Below are 13,307 nucleotides of genomic sequence, written 5' to 3'. Positions count from 1 at the left end.
TTACAACACATAAAGTGGTAAAAGCGACTCAAAAAAATTTTTTTATTAGAGGTAGGATAGTGAAATGGTTAAAGACACACATTTTGAAGCCAGATAGACAGGTCTTGAATCCAGGTTTTGTCACTTAGTAATTGTGGATCTGAACAATCTCACTTGTTTAATCTATAATTTCCTTGTCTGTGCAATAGCGATAATAGGAACGACATCATAGGACTGTTTTCAGAATTATACTTTAAAATGCATCTAAAGTCTTTAACATAGTAGCTGACATTTCTAAGTTTGTGTCTTGGCTCCTGCACTCAAGGAACTAACAAATTAGAGAAGGAATTAAATTAGGCCATGAAAAACTGTAACATAAGGCAGCATTATAGGTTATTAATAATAATTTAATAGGTAGGAACCTAACAGCTTCAGATAATAAAAACCACCTTTAACTATCTTAAGAAAAAAAGCACATCTATTGAAAGGTTATCAGAGACTCAAAGATTCTGCAAGAAGCTAGGGACAGGCTTAGAAGAAAAGCAGAAACCCAAGGAACTGCCATGGACCAGGAAGCCGGAGGCACAACAGTTGTTGCTTTTTTTTTTTCTCCAAGATTTTAGTTATTTATTAGCCAGGGAGAGAGAGAGAGAACACAAGTAGGCAGAGCAGCAGGCAGAGGGAGAGGGAGAAGCAGGCTCTCTGCTGAGCAGGGAGCCCGACACGGGGCTCGATCCCAGGACCCTGGGATCATGACCTGAGACGAAGGCGGCCACTTAATCAACTGAGCCACCCAGGTGCCCCATCACATACAGAATATTTAAAAGACTCAGGTTAAGATTTAATAATATTTTTACTGCTTCATCAAGGACATTGGGAAACATGCTTTAAATTCTTTTTTTTTCTTTTAACTGCAAGAGCATGGTGGTCAAGAAATGACTTCTGGATCGCTTTGGTGACTTGTTGAATTTAGTGCCCCTGCTTTTATTTTGTGCTAAGGGGCCAGCAGTTTCACCCATCATTGCTTCTGCTTCAGTTAGTACAAATACCACATGGTTAAAAAAAAAAAAAAAAGCACATAACTTTTTTATTACCACAAAAGTTTTCACCTCACAAACTTCCTAAATTTGGGGAACTCTCAGTCTGTGGACCACTCTTTGAGAATCAACGTTCTACAACATATTTAGTGGCTGTAGAAAATTACATTATATGAGTGACCACAGTTTATTTAGCCAATGTCCTTTATTGAGGGCATTTGAGTCATTTCTAATTTATCTCCATTACCAGTAATGACATAGTTTAAACTTCATTTGCATCCTGAATTATATCTTTAGAATACAGCCTTAAAAATGGAATAAATGGGCCAACGAAAAGCATTTAAGAAAAAATGGCTTCTGAATATTGCCTTCCTATAGTTTTACTAATGTACACGTGTATTTTATATGAGTATCCTTCCCGCTTACCAACATGGTGGTTATATATTTTTTAAAGATTTTATTTATTTATTTGAGAGAGAGATCGTGCACGAGGGAGGGAAGGGTCAGAGGGAGAAGCCAGCGGGGCTCCATCTGAGGACCCCTGGATCATGACCTGAGCCAAAGGCAGACTCTCAACCCTCTGAGCCACCCAGGCCCCCTGATGGTGGTTATTATTATTATTATTTTTAAAGATTTTATTTATTTGACATAGAGAGAGGGAACACAAGCAGGGGGAGTGGGAGTGGGAGTGGGAGAAGCAGGCTTCTCACTGTGCAGAGAGCCCGATGCGGGGCTGGATCCCAGGACCCTGGGATCATGGCCTGAGCAGAAGGCAGGCGCTTAACAACTGAGCCACCCAAGCGCCCCGATGGTGGTTATTTTTAAGGAAAAACAAAAACTGACCAAATTTACAAGCAAGAAATGGAACCTAATTTTAATTTGCATTTATTTGCTTATTAGTTAGGTTTTTTTCATATGTTTATAAAAATTATTGAGTTGCATATTTATGTATTTTGTCCATTTTTCTATTGATATAGTCGTCTTTGGGATTTTATCCGTTGGTCTGTCACGAATGTTGCAGTCATTTCTTCCCAATTTTTGTTTACTTTTTAACTTTGTATAGTTCATTTTTGTATGTTTTAAATTTTGATTAAATTACCTATCAGTCTTGGGGAGCCTGGGTGGCTCAGTCGGTTAAGCGGCTGCCTTCGGCTCAAGTCATGATCCTGGGGTCTTGCGATCGAGCCCCACATCTGGGTCCCTGCTCAGCGTAGAGCCTACTTCTCCCTCTCCCTCTGCCTGCCACTCTGCCTACTTGTGCTCACTCTCTGTCAAATAAATAACATCTTTAAAACAAATTACCTATCAGTCTTTTTATATTTTCTGCCTTTGGTGTCATGCTTTAAAAAGCCTCCTCCAAAAACTTAAACAAATTTAAAAAAGGCTCCTCCATCCCAATATTATACAAATATTTACTTTTTCTTCTTTTTAGTAGGTAACTCTTCAATTCATTAAGAATTATTTTGATATGTATACTTTTAGGTAAAGATATGACTTAATCTTTTCCCAAATAGTTAACCTTTAATTCCTCAAGCGTGTTAGATTTCTCGTTATTTTTCCCTTTGTTAAAAACATACTATTAAATTACTGGTTTGTAAACAACTTAACACGTAAAACAATATAGATAAATCTAAAGTAGCTCTAGACCAACTTCCTCCTATCCTGAGAGCTATTAGCTTGTTCTTTTCCCTTTCAGGCTTCTTCCTTCGCATTTTAACGCATATAAGCGGAAATACATAGTTTGCGGCAACTTGGGCCCCCACCCCCCCGCACACACTTAATTCATCTTTATCTTTCCACGGAGGTCTACCTTGTTCTTTTCGACACCAACGCATGGTGTTCCATAATGAGCACGACCATGTTTATTTTGTCTTCCCTCGACCGATGCATGACTACAAGGTTTCAATTTTAATATTCACCAGATCTCCTCAAAGCGGCCGGGGCCCGAGCTTTCTTGTGCGCATGTGCAAGTGTCCAAGGGCTACATTCCTAAACATGGAATAGCTTTGAGTATTTTTTCATTCTGTGGGTTCTGGGGAACCACTGCGGGTACGTAGGGCGACAAACACCCCCAGACCAAAACCTGGCCTGAACGAGACGCAGAATAGGTACTCAGCCCCTGACAGTCTTCCTCCTTTCAAAATGGACGCTGAAGGTATTTTTTACCTCGCAGATGCAACAGTTCGCAGCAGCGAAACCAGATGCACAACCATTCAGGCACTGGGGACTACAACTAAAAAATTAGGGGAAGAAAAACCTCCAGCCACACCTGCCGTGACGCTTGCTTCCGGGAAGCGGACCGGAAGCCGCTCCTCGATTCTGCGTCAAACCCGACTTCAGGGGCCGTCGTAAAAGTGTCGCCCCTCGTTTCTTGGACCGGCCACAGGTTTCCGCTCGTCTCCGGCCGGGGGTCTGGAACTGCGGGTGTCAGTTTCCCTCAAGATGGCGGACGAGGAGGCCGGGGGTGCGGAGAGGATGGAAGTCAGTACCGAGTTGCCCCAGACCCCTCAGCTCCTGGCATCTGTAAGTCCTTGTAGGCAAGTTCCTTTTGTCCCCCCCAAGTCCTTCCCTACCGCGCTCTGGAGGATGTCGGGCTTCACCCCCTTTCGCGGCTCTGGGGAGGGGGAGTCGTATGGATCGGTCTGGAAGGAAGCCATCGAATAAAAGTTAGTCATTACCCACATTCCTGCCGACCAAGTCTACGGAATATAATGCCTTTGTCATTTATTAGTCGTGACGAGTTCAAGCATGTCTCTATCCTTAAGTAGAAAGAACTGGTGATGTTATTAGATGGTCTGGTGTGGGGGCTGAGGCGGGATTAGAGGAAAAGCCATTTTTCGATAGACGCAGTGCCAACCCCTCTTGATGACAGGAATCCGGGACGCTGCACCTAATGTTATATTGTATAGCTGGCTGGGTGGGGCCTGATAATGGCAGGGAATACTGCCACTGTCAACTCGTCAAGATATCGGGTGTAGGAATTGTAGTCCCTCATTCTAGTGTCTTGAGAACCCCAAGCCTAACCCCTCAATGGAGAAACCCGTCGTTTGTCGCTCCTTATTAAGGGTGAAGAAACTTCCAGACATTTCGAATCAGAGCAGTACCATTAATTAATATCGCAATCTATACTCTGCCCTTGTATTTTGAAAGAATGGGAAGGCAGAGACAGTGAGCAAATTTGAGTCTATAGTCTGGCCACAGGGAGAAAGCAGATGAGGAGGATAAGAGCTAGGGGGCAATATTGGGGAATGTTCTGGATGTCTCTGGACATCTAGTGGGGAGATATACAGGAAATAGTCAAATATTGATTTCTGCATGATATTAAGTCTTATCACTTTGTCTTTATTGCTGCATATAGAAAAATGTGGGATATACACCTTTCTGAAGTTTTTTGGTTTGTAGTTTTAATAAAAGCATTTTGGGACTATTTTAATCATGCAAACACTTCAGCATTGTTTTATGAGAGAATAAAGTGAGCTCCAGAATTAAGAATCCACCCCAGGGACTGGGGAGACTGGCTGGGAGATAGAAACCAGGTAGGGAGGAAATTGGAATAAGGATTTGGCCAACTATAGCAGTGCGTGCAACCATCTTCTATCTCAAATAGTAGCAACCTCACTTCACTGCCAGTATTGAAGGAGGAAGCATCTCTTTGAAATGAGAAGGTAGGGAAAATTGAGAACCCCTGAAACATCTTAATGGTAGCTTGTGCTTTCTACATCTTAGAAGCAGTACAGAAATTGTGTGGATAGAAGTGTTAAATTGTAATTTTGTATTGCCAAAGATGGCTAGTGTTTATTTAAAGCTTTGATATATTAATTCCTTCCAGGTGGTACAGTAAAACCTCATCAGTCTAGACTCCACTTATTTTTAATTGGAGATAATGGTACAGAAATCAAGGTAGAATTAGGTTGCAAACTCATTAATTCAAGAAATATTGGATTTCTTGGGGCAAGGCTGTAGGTTTTGCAAAGTAATGGGTAGATGTCAAGAGAAGTGTAATCGCCTGAGGGAACTCACAGTTTAGTGACACAGATAAGACAAGTGCTCAAAGAACTTTAATACAAGATAGGGTGATGTAAGTGGATGAAGAACTGTGACAGGCCTCATGATCATTTTTTTGGCTTGGATCGTTCTATTTACTTAAGGATTCCAGATATCTCTTTACTTTCCTTTTCTTTTTAAAGCTACTGTCTTCAATTTTATTCTGACAGTGGAGTAAGATACTGGCTTTCCAGTTTACTACTTATTTGCTGTTAAATAAAATAAGCTCAGAGACTCTTTAACATTTGAATGATTTGTATTTTAAATCACTATTGGGAGGTAGGGAAAACAAAAATAATAAATATAGGACAGTTACAAGATTTTAGAAATCTCACCAACTCCATTAGAGCCTTGTCCTTGGTTATACTTTGTTATCCTTAAATCAAACTTTCTTCTTAAACCCCAGGTCATTTCTTTGTCATACTGCTATCAAAAGCATGAAGGCTCTCCAATTCCTAATATCACCTAACATGCAATTAAGGTGAAATAACAGATATGAATTATTGGATATTTATAAAAGTCATTGCTTAAGAATCATTAGAGGCGTTGATTTTGTAGGTCTGGGGTGGGGAATTTTCACAAGCATGCCCAGCTGATTCTGAAGTCCTGGTCTGTGAGCCACACTTTGAGTAAGACTTAACTAGACATTTGGAAATTCTCAATAGAGTTGACAGTTGAGATTGTGGAAATGAAGATCTTTGAGGAGAAGAGTGTGTGTGTGTGTATGTGTGTGTGCACACACGCATCAGCACATACACACAGGTTCAGACACACAGGGAGAGAGGGAAAGAAGAGAGGGAGAGGACTAGGGACAGGAATGATTGAATTTCAGGGATAGAAGATGGAGGAAGAACCAGAGAAGGACCTAGAAAGGGAGCAGCCAAGCAAGTAGGAGGTGAGAGTAGTACGGTGCCATAGGGTCTAGTTTCTAGAAGAGGGTGGTTTATTGGGTTCAGAAGATAAGGACTGAGAAAAACTGGGAATTCAGAGAGTATATGGGGTGGTTTGACAAAACTTCTGCCTTCTGTCTACTTTGACTGGATTTTCTTTCCTAAGTCAATCTCAGAAGGTATCTCCTGGCTTGGTACTAAGGTCTTTGCTTTTTCCTGTCTACACCCTCTGCCTATGTGATTTCATCCAGTTCTTTGGCTTTAAGTACCATTGGTATGCATTCAGTTCCCAAATTCATATCTCTAGGTCATCTCACCTCTGAACTCCAGATTCACAAATTCAACTACTTGCCTACTTGACATAGCTACTTGGATGTCTGATAAGTGTTTCAAACAGGGGGAGCAATTAGGAAGCTACTGCTATAACCTAAGCCTTAGCTGATGGTGGTTTGTACTAGAGAGACATCACGGAGATAAAGAGAAGTGGATAGATTTGAGAGAGATTTTGGAGGTTTGGTAGAAGCAAAAAGATTTGCTAATGGATTAGGCATGAGGATAAAAGGGAAGAAACAAATCACATCTGGATCTTCAGTTTTTGGCTTAAGCATTCATGGCCATGGTTGGTCATATTCTGAGAGAAAGGACCAGGTTTGGAGAGGGGAAAGAAGGGAGGCTGATCAAGAATTTTGTTATCCCTGTCTCATGGCACTTCTATAATAGCTCTCGAACACAAACAACTCTCTCTGTCTCCACTCCACCTCTCTAGTCCTAGCCACCATCTGTTGCCTAGGCAACTGGAGTGGCCTCTTAACTGGTTCTCTTTGCTTCCATTTCTGCCCTCTTCCAGTTTATTTTCCACAGATCACCAGAGTAATCTTTTTAAGACTAATTCAGATCATGTCAGCCTCCTGCCTAAATCCTTCAGTGGCTTCCCATTTTACTTGGAATAAAATATAAACTCATTACAAGTCTTTCAAGATCCTGCATGATCTGGCTCCTACATCTCCCCCTCATTTTCCTGTTATTTCTCCTCATTTAGTGTTAGCTGCACTGGCCTGTTAGTTTCTAAAACAAGCACAAGATCTATCTTGCTCTAGGGCCTGTGCCTTTGCTTGCTGTTCTTTTTTCCAAGAGTGTTTTTCCTCTGCTTTTTCTTGATACTTACCCAGTCTAAAAGATGGGTTCTTCTTATCCTTCTGTGTGTAAGCACCCTGTTTATTTCCTTTACTGCACTTATTACAATCTGTAATTACTTTGTTGTCTTTATTATTTAAATATCTGTCTCTCCCACCAGAATGCAAGCTCCGTGAAGACAAGGATAATGTCTGACTTGTCCACTGATATGTCCCAGTATGCGTTTGAAATAGCAGACATTTACATACTCTTAATGAATAACTGAGAATCAACATTAGTGATTTATTTTAACAAGATTGGTAGTGGTTGGGGGAGGGAGTTGTGGAGGAAGGATGGGAAGAGAAATGAAGGAGCATATTAGGATAGTACCTAACACTGGGGTCCAGGTGAAGGTGGGGGGTGTAGGAAAAGCCAAAACAGGAATTCGGTGGGGAATTGATGGGATTTGAGTTATTAAAAGTTATGATGTTGACATAAACGGAAGACCTGAACATTATGGTCAGTAAGGGGTTTTGGAGTTTGAGAACATGGAGGCACATTCAGGTTTTGTAATGGTAGAGCCAGGTTAGATGAGCCTCTGTGCATTCCTAGAGCACCCTTTTCATACTCCTGTTGTATGCAGCATGTCTCAGGCTGTCCTGAGCATTGCCTATTTGCTGCCTGTCTTTCCTTCTAGACAAGAAACTCCTTGAGAGCATAAGCTGTTTCTTGTTCACGCCTGTATCTCCAGTACCTAACACATTGCTTCAAAATTTTTGTTGAATGCATGCACGAATGAATGAATGAGAAGACAATAACTGAGGTGGAGTGGAGGTGGAGGTAATAGGAGTTGAGGCGATTAGGCTAAAAGGTTTAAAATTGAAAGAGGAATTTAAAAAAATTAACATTATCGCGTTATATTTTAAGTACAATAAAATGCTTCCATTTTAAGTGTTTTGATTGATGAGTTTTGATAAATGTATACACCTATGTAACTATTACTAAATTGGGGGTACAGAACATTCCCATTACTCCCAATGTTATACTGTCTCCAAATGGGGGGATTTTAGGTTTTTTTTTTTAAGTTTAATGTTGTTATGTTTGTGCAATAATCATTATGAAAATCAAGAAAAAATTTATCTACAATCTCATATATGTAGTGGATCTTTAAAAGATAAAAATTTGTTTTGATAGTTGACCTTAAAATACTGAGATGGGGCACCTGGCTGGCTTAGTCAATGGGGCATGTGACTCTTGATCTCAGGGTTGTGAGTTTGCGCTCCACGTTGCATATACAGATTACTTTAAAAAAAAAACAAAAACTTAAAGAAAAAAGTAAAATACTAAGATATAGGAGAAGGAAGAAGAAGTTATATGTTGTTTTCAGTGGTGGTGATATTTCTTAGAAATTGAAATCTATATCATTTTAGGCCAGAGCACAGCTTTTTTTTTTTTTCCTCTCAAGATTTTATTTATTTGACAGACACAGCGGGAGAGGGAACACAAGCAGGGGGAGTGGGAGAGGGAGAAGTAGGCTTTCTGCCTAGCAGGGAGCCCGATGTAGGACTTGATCCCAGGACCCTGGGACCATGACCTGAGCCGAAGGCAGACACTTAATGACTGAGCCACCCAGGTGCCTGCACAGCTTTCTATAGTAAGGACACACTTACAATGAGAAAACTAGGATGAAAACCAAGGTCTCTTGAGCCCTGACTGAAGTGCTTTGTCACCAGATCATAGCAGGGCCTACTGCCTGTTGTTTTTTCATCATCATCTCCTAATTTTGGTTGTGGACAGCTAAAGAAAATTCTGATTTTCAGTATCAGACTCTGTAGACCCAAATATGAAGTTGAGGTGTAAAACTGCAGATTAGAGTGATAGATTCAGTCCCACTACCTGTAATAGTCTAGGGAAGAATAGTAATTTAGTGTGGATAAGCTGGTGCTGAAGATGGACTGCTTATGTTTAATAACAGACTCTGTCCTGCAAATAAAGAGGTTTTTGTCCTCAATAATGCATGGAGAGACTGGGTAGATATGTGTATAAATCACTGATACAGGATGAACCAATACAGTGTCCTGACCTATTCTCTTCACGTGTGCTGGCCTTGAGGGTTATTTCAGATTTCCCTTGACATCATTTTACCCATTTCTCTACAGGTGCTAATCATACACTGTGCTCTGTGAAAGTTTCTTTAAGCTTTTAACTCATTGCCTCAGGTGACTTAAGACAAAATATTAAGACTTCTTTAGTCCCAGGTAATCTACTGTGAACTCCTATATGTTCTTTTAAGGTATTCTGAATTAACATGCCTCCTATTGAAGAAACAATTGTTATTTGATGAATTTGGTTTTTTTTAAAGCATTTGGTACAGCCTTTTTTTTTTTTTTAAATGTTAAGTTGCACCCTATAATACACTAAGTGCTTATGGAAATATGCTGTACTAAATAAATGTTACTGAATGACTCTAGAAGAGTTATTGTGCTTCCCTAAGTGCCTACTTACTATCCGGGAATGATATAGGCCCTGTCCAGGATGGAGTCTACTGTTAATCACTTGAATATAATAATTCTCCTTCTAATAGTTTACTTAATGCCATTCTTCAGAACAAAGTCTATTTGACTTGTTTGGAGGAGTGGGGCTTAACCACTTAACTGTGTCTTTATGGACTACTTTTAAAAATGCCTTTGAACGTTTGGTATTTATGGGTAAGCTAGAATGACTTGAGAACAGGAAGAAAAATCTTTTAATTTATCCATTTATTTTTTTTAAAGATTTTTTATTTATTTATTTGACAGAGAAAGACACAGTGAGAGAGGGAACACAAACGGGGAGTGGGAGAGGGAGAAGCAGACTCCCTGCCGAGCAGGGAGCCCGATGCGGGACTCGATCCTGGGACTCCAGGATCATGACCTGAGCCAAAGGCAGTCGCTTAACCAACTGAGCCACCCAGGCGCCCTATCCATTTATTTTTATATACACACACACTCTACTTTGTAGTCTAAGAAAGGATTTTAGTCCATTTGCAAATATATATTCAATACAGTAGAAAGAGGATATGGGATATGTACTCCACACTTTAGGAAAGCAGATTTCATTGTTCCAAAGATTTCAAGGAGAGCTTAGAAATTGGAGCATGAACCTATGATCAGAGAAGAAAAAGGAAGAGAATGACTTAGGAGGAACAGAATGCTTTTAAAACTATAAATTCTGACAGTATGCTTATGTATTATCTTAAAAGAAAAGAGGGGACTTATTTGTCACATGACTCTATATTTGACCCTGGCTTATTTTATCAATGCCATGAAGACATAGTATACTTACTTATCATATTTACGAACAACACAAAGCTGGCAGGGATAAGAAATACGTTATAGGACACATATACAAAAAGTGTCCTTAGTCTGAATATTGCATCAAAACTAACAAAGTGAAATTTAATTGTGGTGAAAGTACAGTCTTATACCTCGGGCTAGTATTTGTATATAGGACCAGGTCTCTTATATGTGATTGACCTAAGGGTTTTAGTTGTCTGCAAACCTAAGTCATAATATGATGTGGCTGCCAAAAAAAAAAAAAAAAAAGAATGTGACCTTTTTGAGCAGTTAAGTACCCTGGATAAGGAAGGTAAGAAACAGTCCCACTGCTCTATACAGAGGCACATTGTGCATGTTCCATAAAAGAGTAATCAACGTAGAGAGTAGTCTGAATACCATGGGATTAGGGATGGCCAAATGTCATTTCTAGGGATGGACAGATTTCTTTAGTTTCTGTGTTCCAGTGTAGCTCCAGAATAAAGAGACCGATGAGAGACTTATTAGTTATCTTATTTGAAAGGTTGTTCGATGAAAGAACAGAGTAAATTGTATGGATTATTTCAGGCAATATAGGATAAAAATTACAGGAGAGTAGATTTTGGCTGAATTATGAGCTGTAAGAATGGACATTGGCTGAAAGAAAGTGTTCAGACAGGCTTAGGGAACCAATTATCAGATATGTTATAGATAGGATGCCTCATGGGGTATGCAGTGGAACTAGGGGTTTTGCTGTTATTGTTTGCTTGTTTTTATGAAACTTTATGAATCTGTCAGATAGTATTACAAGAAAACTTTGTGTAACCAAAAGATTTCTTGATGCCTGTAGATACTCCAACTACACTCATCCAGTACTTGCTATGAACGATCCTAGAGCCTCTAGATTTTGTTACTACTTGAAAACAGAAGAGTTGGAAAAAGAGTTTCAGGGAATCTGAAGCCTTGTAGATGTCAGCAGTTGTCTAAGGAAGTGTAAGTTGTGGTTTGAACAAAAAGAACGTTCTAAAAGTACGTTCCTTTTTCAGAATGGTGTTCCCAAACAGGCATCCAAGTCCCTGGGTCAGAATTGAGAACATATCTTAATCTCCATGGGGATGAAGAAAATGTTTGGAATGTTTGGGAATTTAAATGTTGTGAGAACTTGTTTTTACAGAACAGTCAATTAAGAAAACCTTCTCTGAACTCCAAATGTCGAAAAAAAATTTTTTTTTCCTCCTGGACATTGAAATTAAAAGTTCTTAATTTTGTGATAGACATTGGGGAGGGTATGTGCTATGGTAAGCGCTATGAATTGTTTAAGACTGTTGAATCACAGACCTGTACCTCTGAAACAAATAATACATTATATGTTTAAAAAAAAAAAAGAAGAAGAAGAAGATAGCAGGAAGGGAAAAATGAAGTGGGGGAAATTGGAGGGGGAGATGAACCATGAGAGACTATGGACTCTGAGAAACAAACTGAGAGTTCTAGAGGGGAGGGGGGTGGGGGGATGGGTTAGCCCGGTGATGGGTATTAAAGAGGGCACGTACTGCATGGAGCCCTGGGTGTTATGCACAAACAATGAATCATGGAACACTACATCAAAAACTAATGATGTAGGGTGCCTGGGTGGCTCAGTTGGTTAAGCGACTGCCTTCGGCTCAGGTCATGATCCTGGAGTCCCAGGATCGAGTCCCGCGTTGGGCTCCCTGCTTGGCAGGGAGTCTCCTTCTCCCTCTGACCCTCTTCCCTCTCGTGCTCTCTGTCTCTCATTCTCTCTCTCTCAAATAAATAAATAAAATCTTAAAAAAAACAAAAACAAAAAACAAAACTAATGATGTATGGTGATTAACATAACATAATAAAAAATAAAAAAAAAATTCTTAATTTTATTCTTATCTGAAGTGGGTAAAAATATTAAAACAACCAAACAAAAAATAAGAAAATCAAGCCTACTCCAGGCACCAATAATTCCTGAACATGTCACCCAGTAAAATACATGCTGTGTAGTTTTTCTTATCTGGAAACAAAATTAAAATCTTAGTTGAAAAAGATTTTTCATAGATGTGGCAGTCATCTAGGAAAAAGTCTTCATGACAGAGTGAAATTATACTTTATATCCTATAAGAATTTTATAGTTTTAGAAGGCTTAATGTCAATATTTGCTTTGTTCTCTCTAGCAAGAAATCCATAACATTCAGCAATGACTGAGAACTTTTTTTCTTCAAAGATTTTATTTATTTATTTATTTATTTATTTATTTATTTATTTAGAGAGAGCATGCGATTGGGGAGGCGAGGGGCAGAGGGAGAGGGAGAGAATCTCAAGCAGACTCCTCACACAGAGGAGCACAGAGACTGATGTGGGGCTTAATCCCACAACCCTGAGATTATGACCTGAGCCGAAATCAAGAGTCAGACACTTAACCAATTGAGCCACCAAGGTGCCCCAAGAGAACTTTTGTTAAGTATTTGTGGTGGGCCTGTGGTGATACAGGGATTTGGAAGGCAGTGGTCCTCCCTTCAGGGAATTTATAGTCTGGGTGAAGAGGCTAGGTGTACACATATAAAGATAATTAATGTTATCTGACAGAGGTATTGGTACTGAATGAGTACCTCCTTCAGTAAGTGCTGTATTGGAGTTACAGGGGAGAGAAATTTTCTTAGGCTGATCAGTGTAGTAGTCAGAGAGGAGTGCCTTGAGTTTGATGGACCTTAAGGAATAACTCCCAGCGGGGATGGAAGGATGGAGAGCTAGTGGTAAGATCACTGGAGAGAGCATTTAAGGCATCAATACCCAGACATTCTGCCCAAATCAACCAACAGTATAAAGATAACATTTTAAAATATTAGTTCACACAGGGACGCCTGGGTGACTCAGTTGGTTAAGCATCTGCTCAGGTCATGATCCCGGGGTTCTGGGATCGAGTCCCACATTGGGCTCCTTGCTCA

At 39.9% G+C, this 13,307-nt stretch overlaps 1 protein-coding gene across 2 annotated transcripts in view; it reads left to right on the top strand.

Moving 5' to 3' along the window:
• Nucleotides 1-3,338: 3,338 nt before the first annotated feature.
• UBR1 (ubiquitin protein ligase E3 component n-recognin 1) overlaps nt 3,339-13,307 on the top strand; it is a 149,906-nt gene continuing 139,937 nt past the window's right edge. The window contains exon 1 of one of the 2 annotated variants that reach the window (XM_034994128.1): nt 3,339-3,539. In XM_034994128.1, coding sequence (XP_034850019.1) covers nt 3,459-3,539 — 81 coding nt within the window. In that variant the 5' untranslated portion in view covers nt 3,339-3,458. The remainder of the gene's footprint in view (nt 3,540-13,307) is intronic. The other variant, XM_034994129.1, reaches the window with a different exon arrangement.

The sequence above is a fragment of the Mirounga leonina genome, unplaced genomic scaffold (assembly GCF_011800145.1).
Source record: "Mirounga leonina isolate KUSES-001 unplaced genomic scaffold, KU_Mleo_1.0 Mir_91, whole genome shotgun sequence".
Taxonomy (NCBI): domain Eukaryota; kingdom Metazoa; phylum Chordata; class Mammalia; order Carnivora; family Phocidae; genus Mirounga; species Mirounga leonina.
Note: the sequence above shows the minus strand (reverse complement) of the source record. Positions and strands in the feature narration are given on the sequence as shown.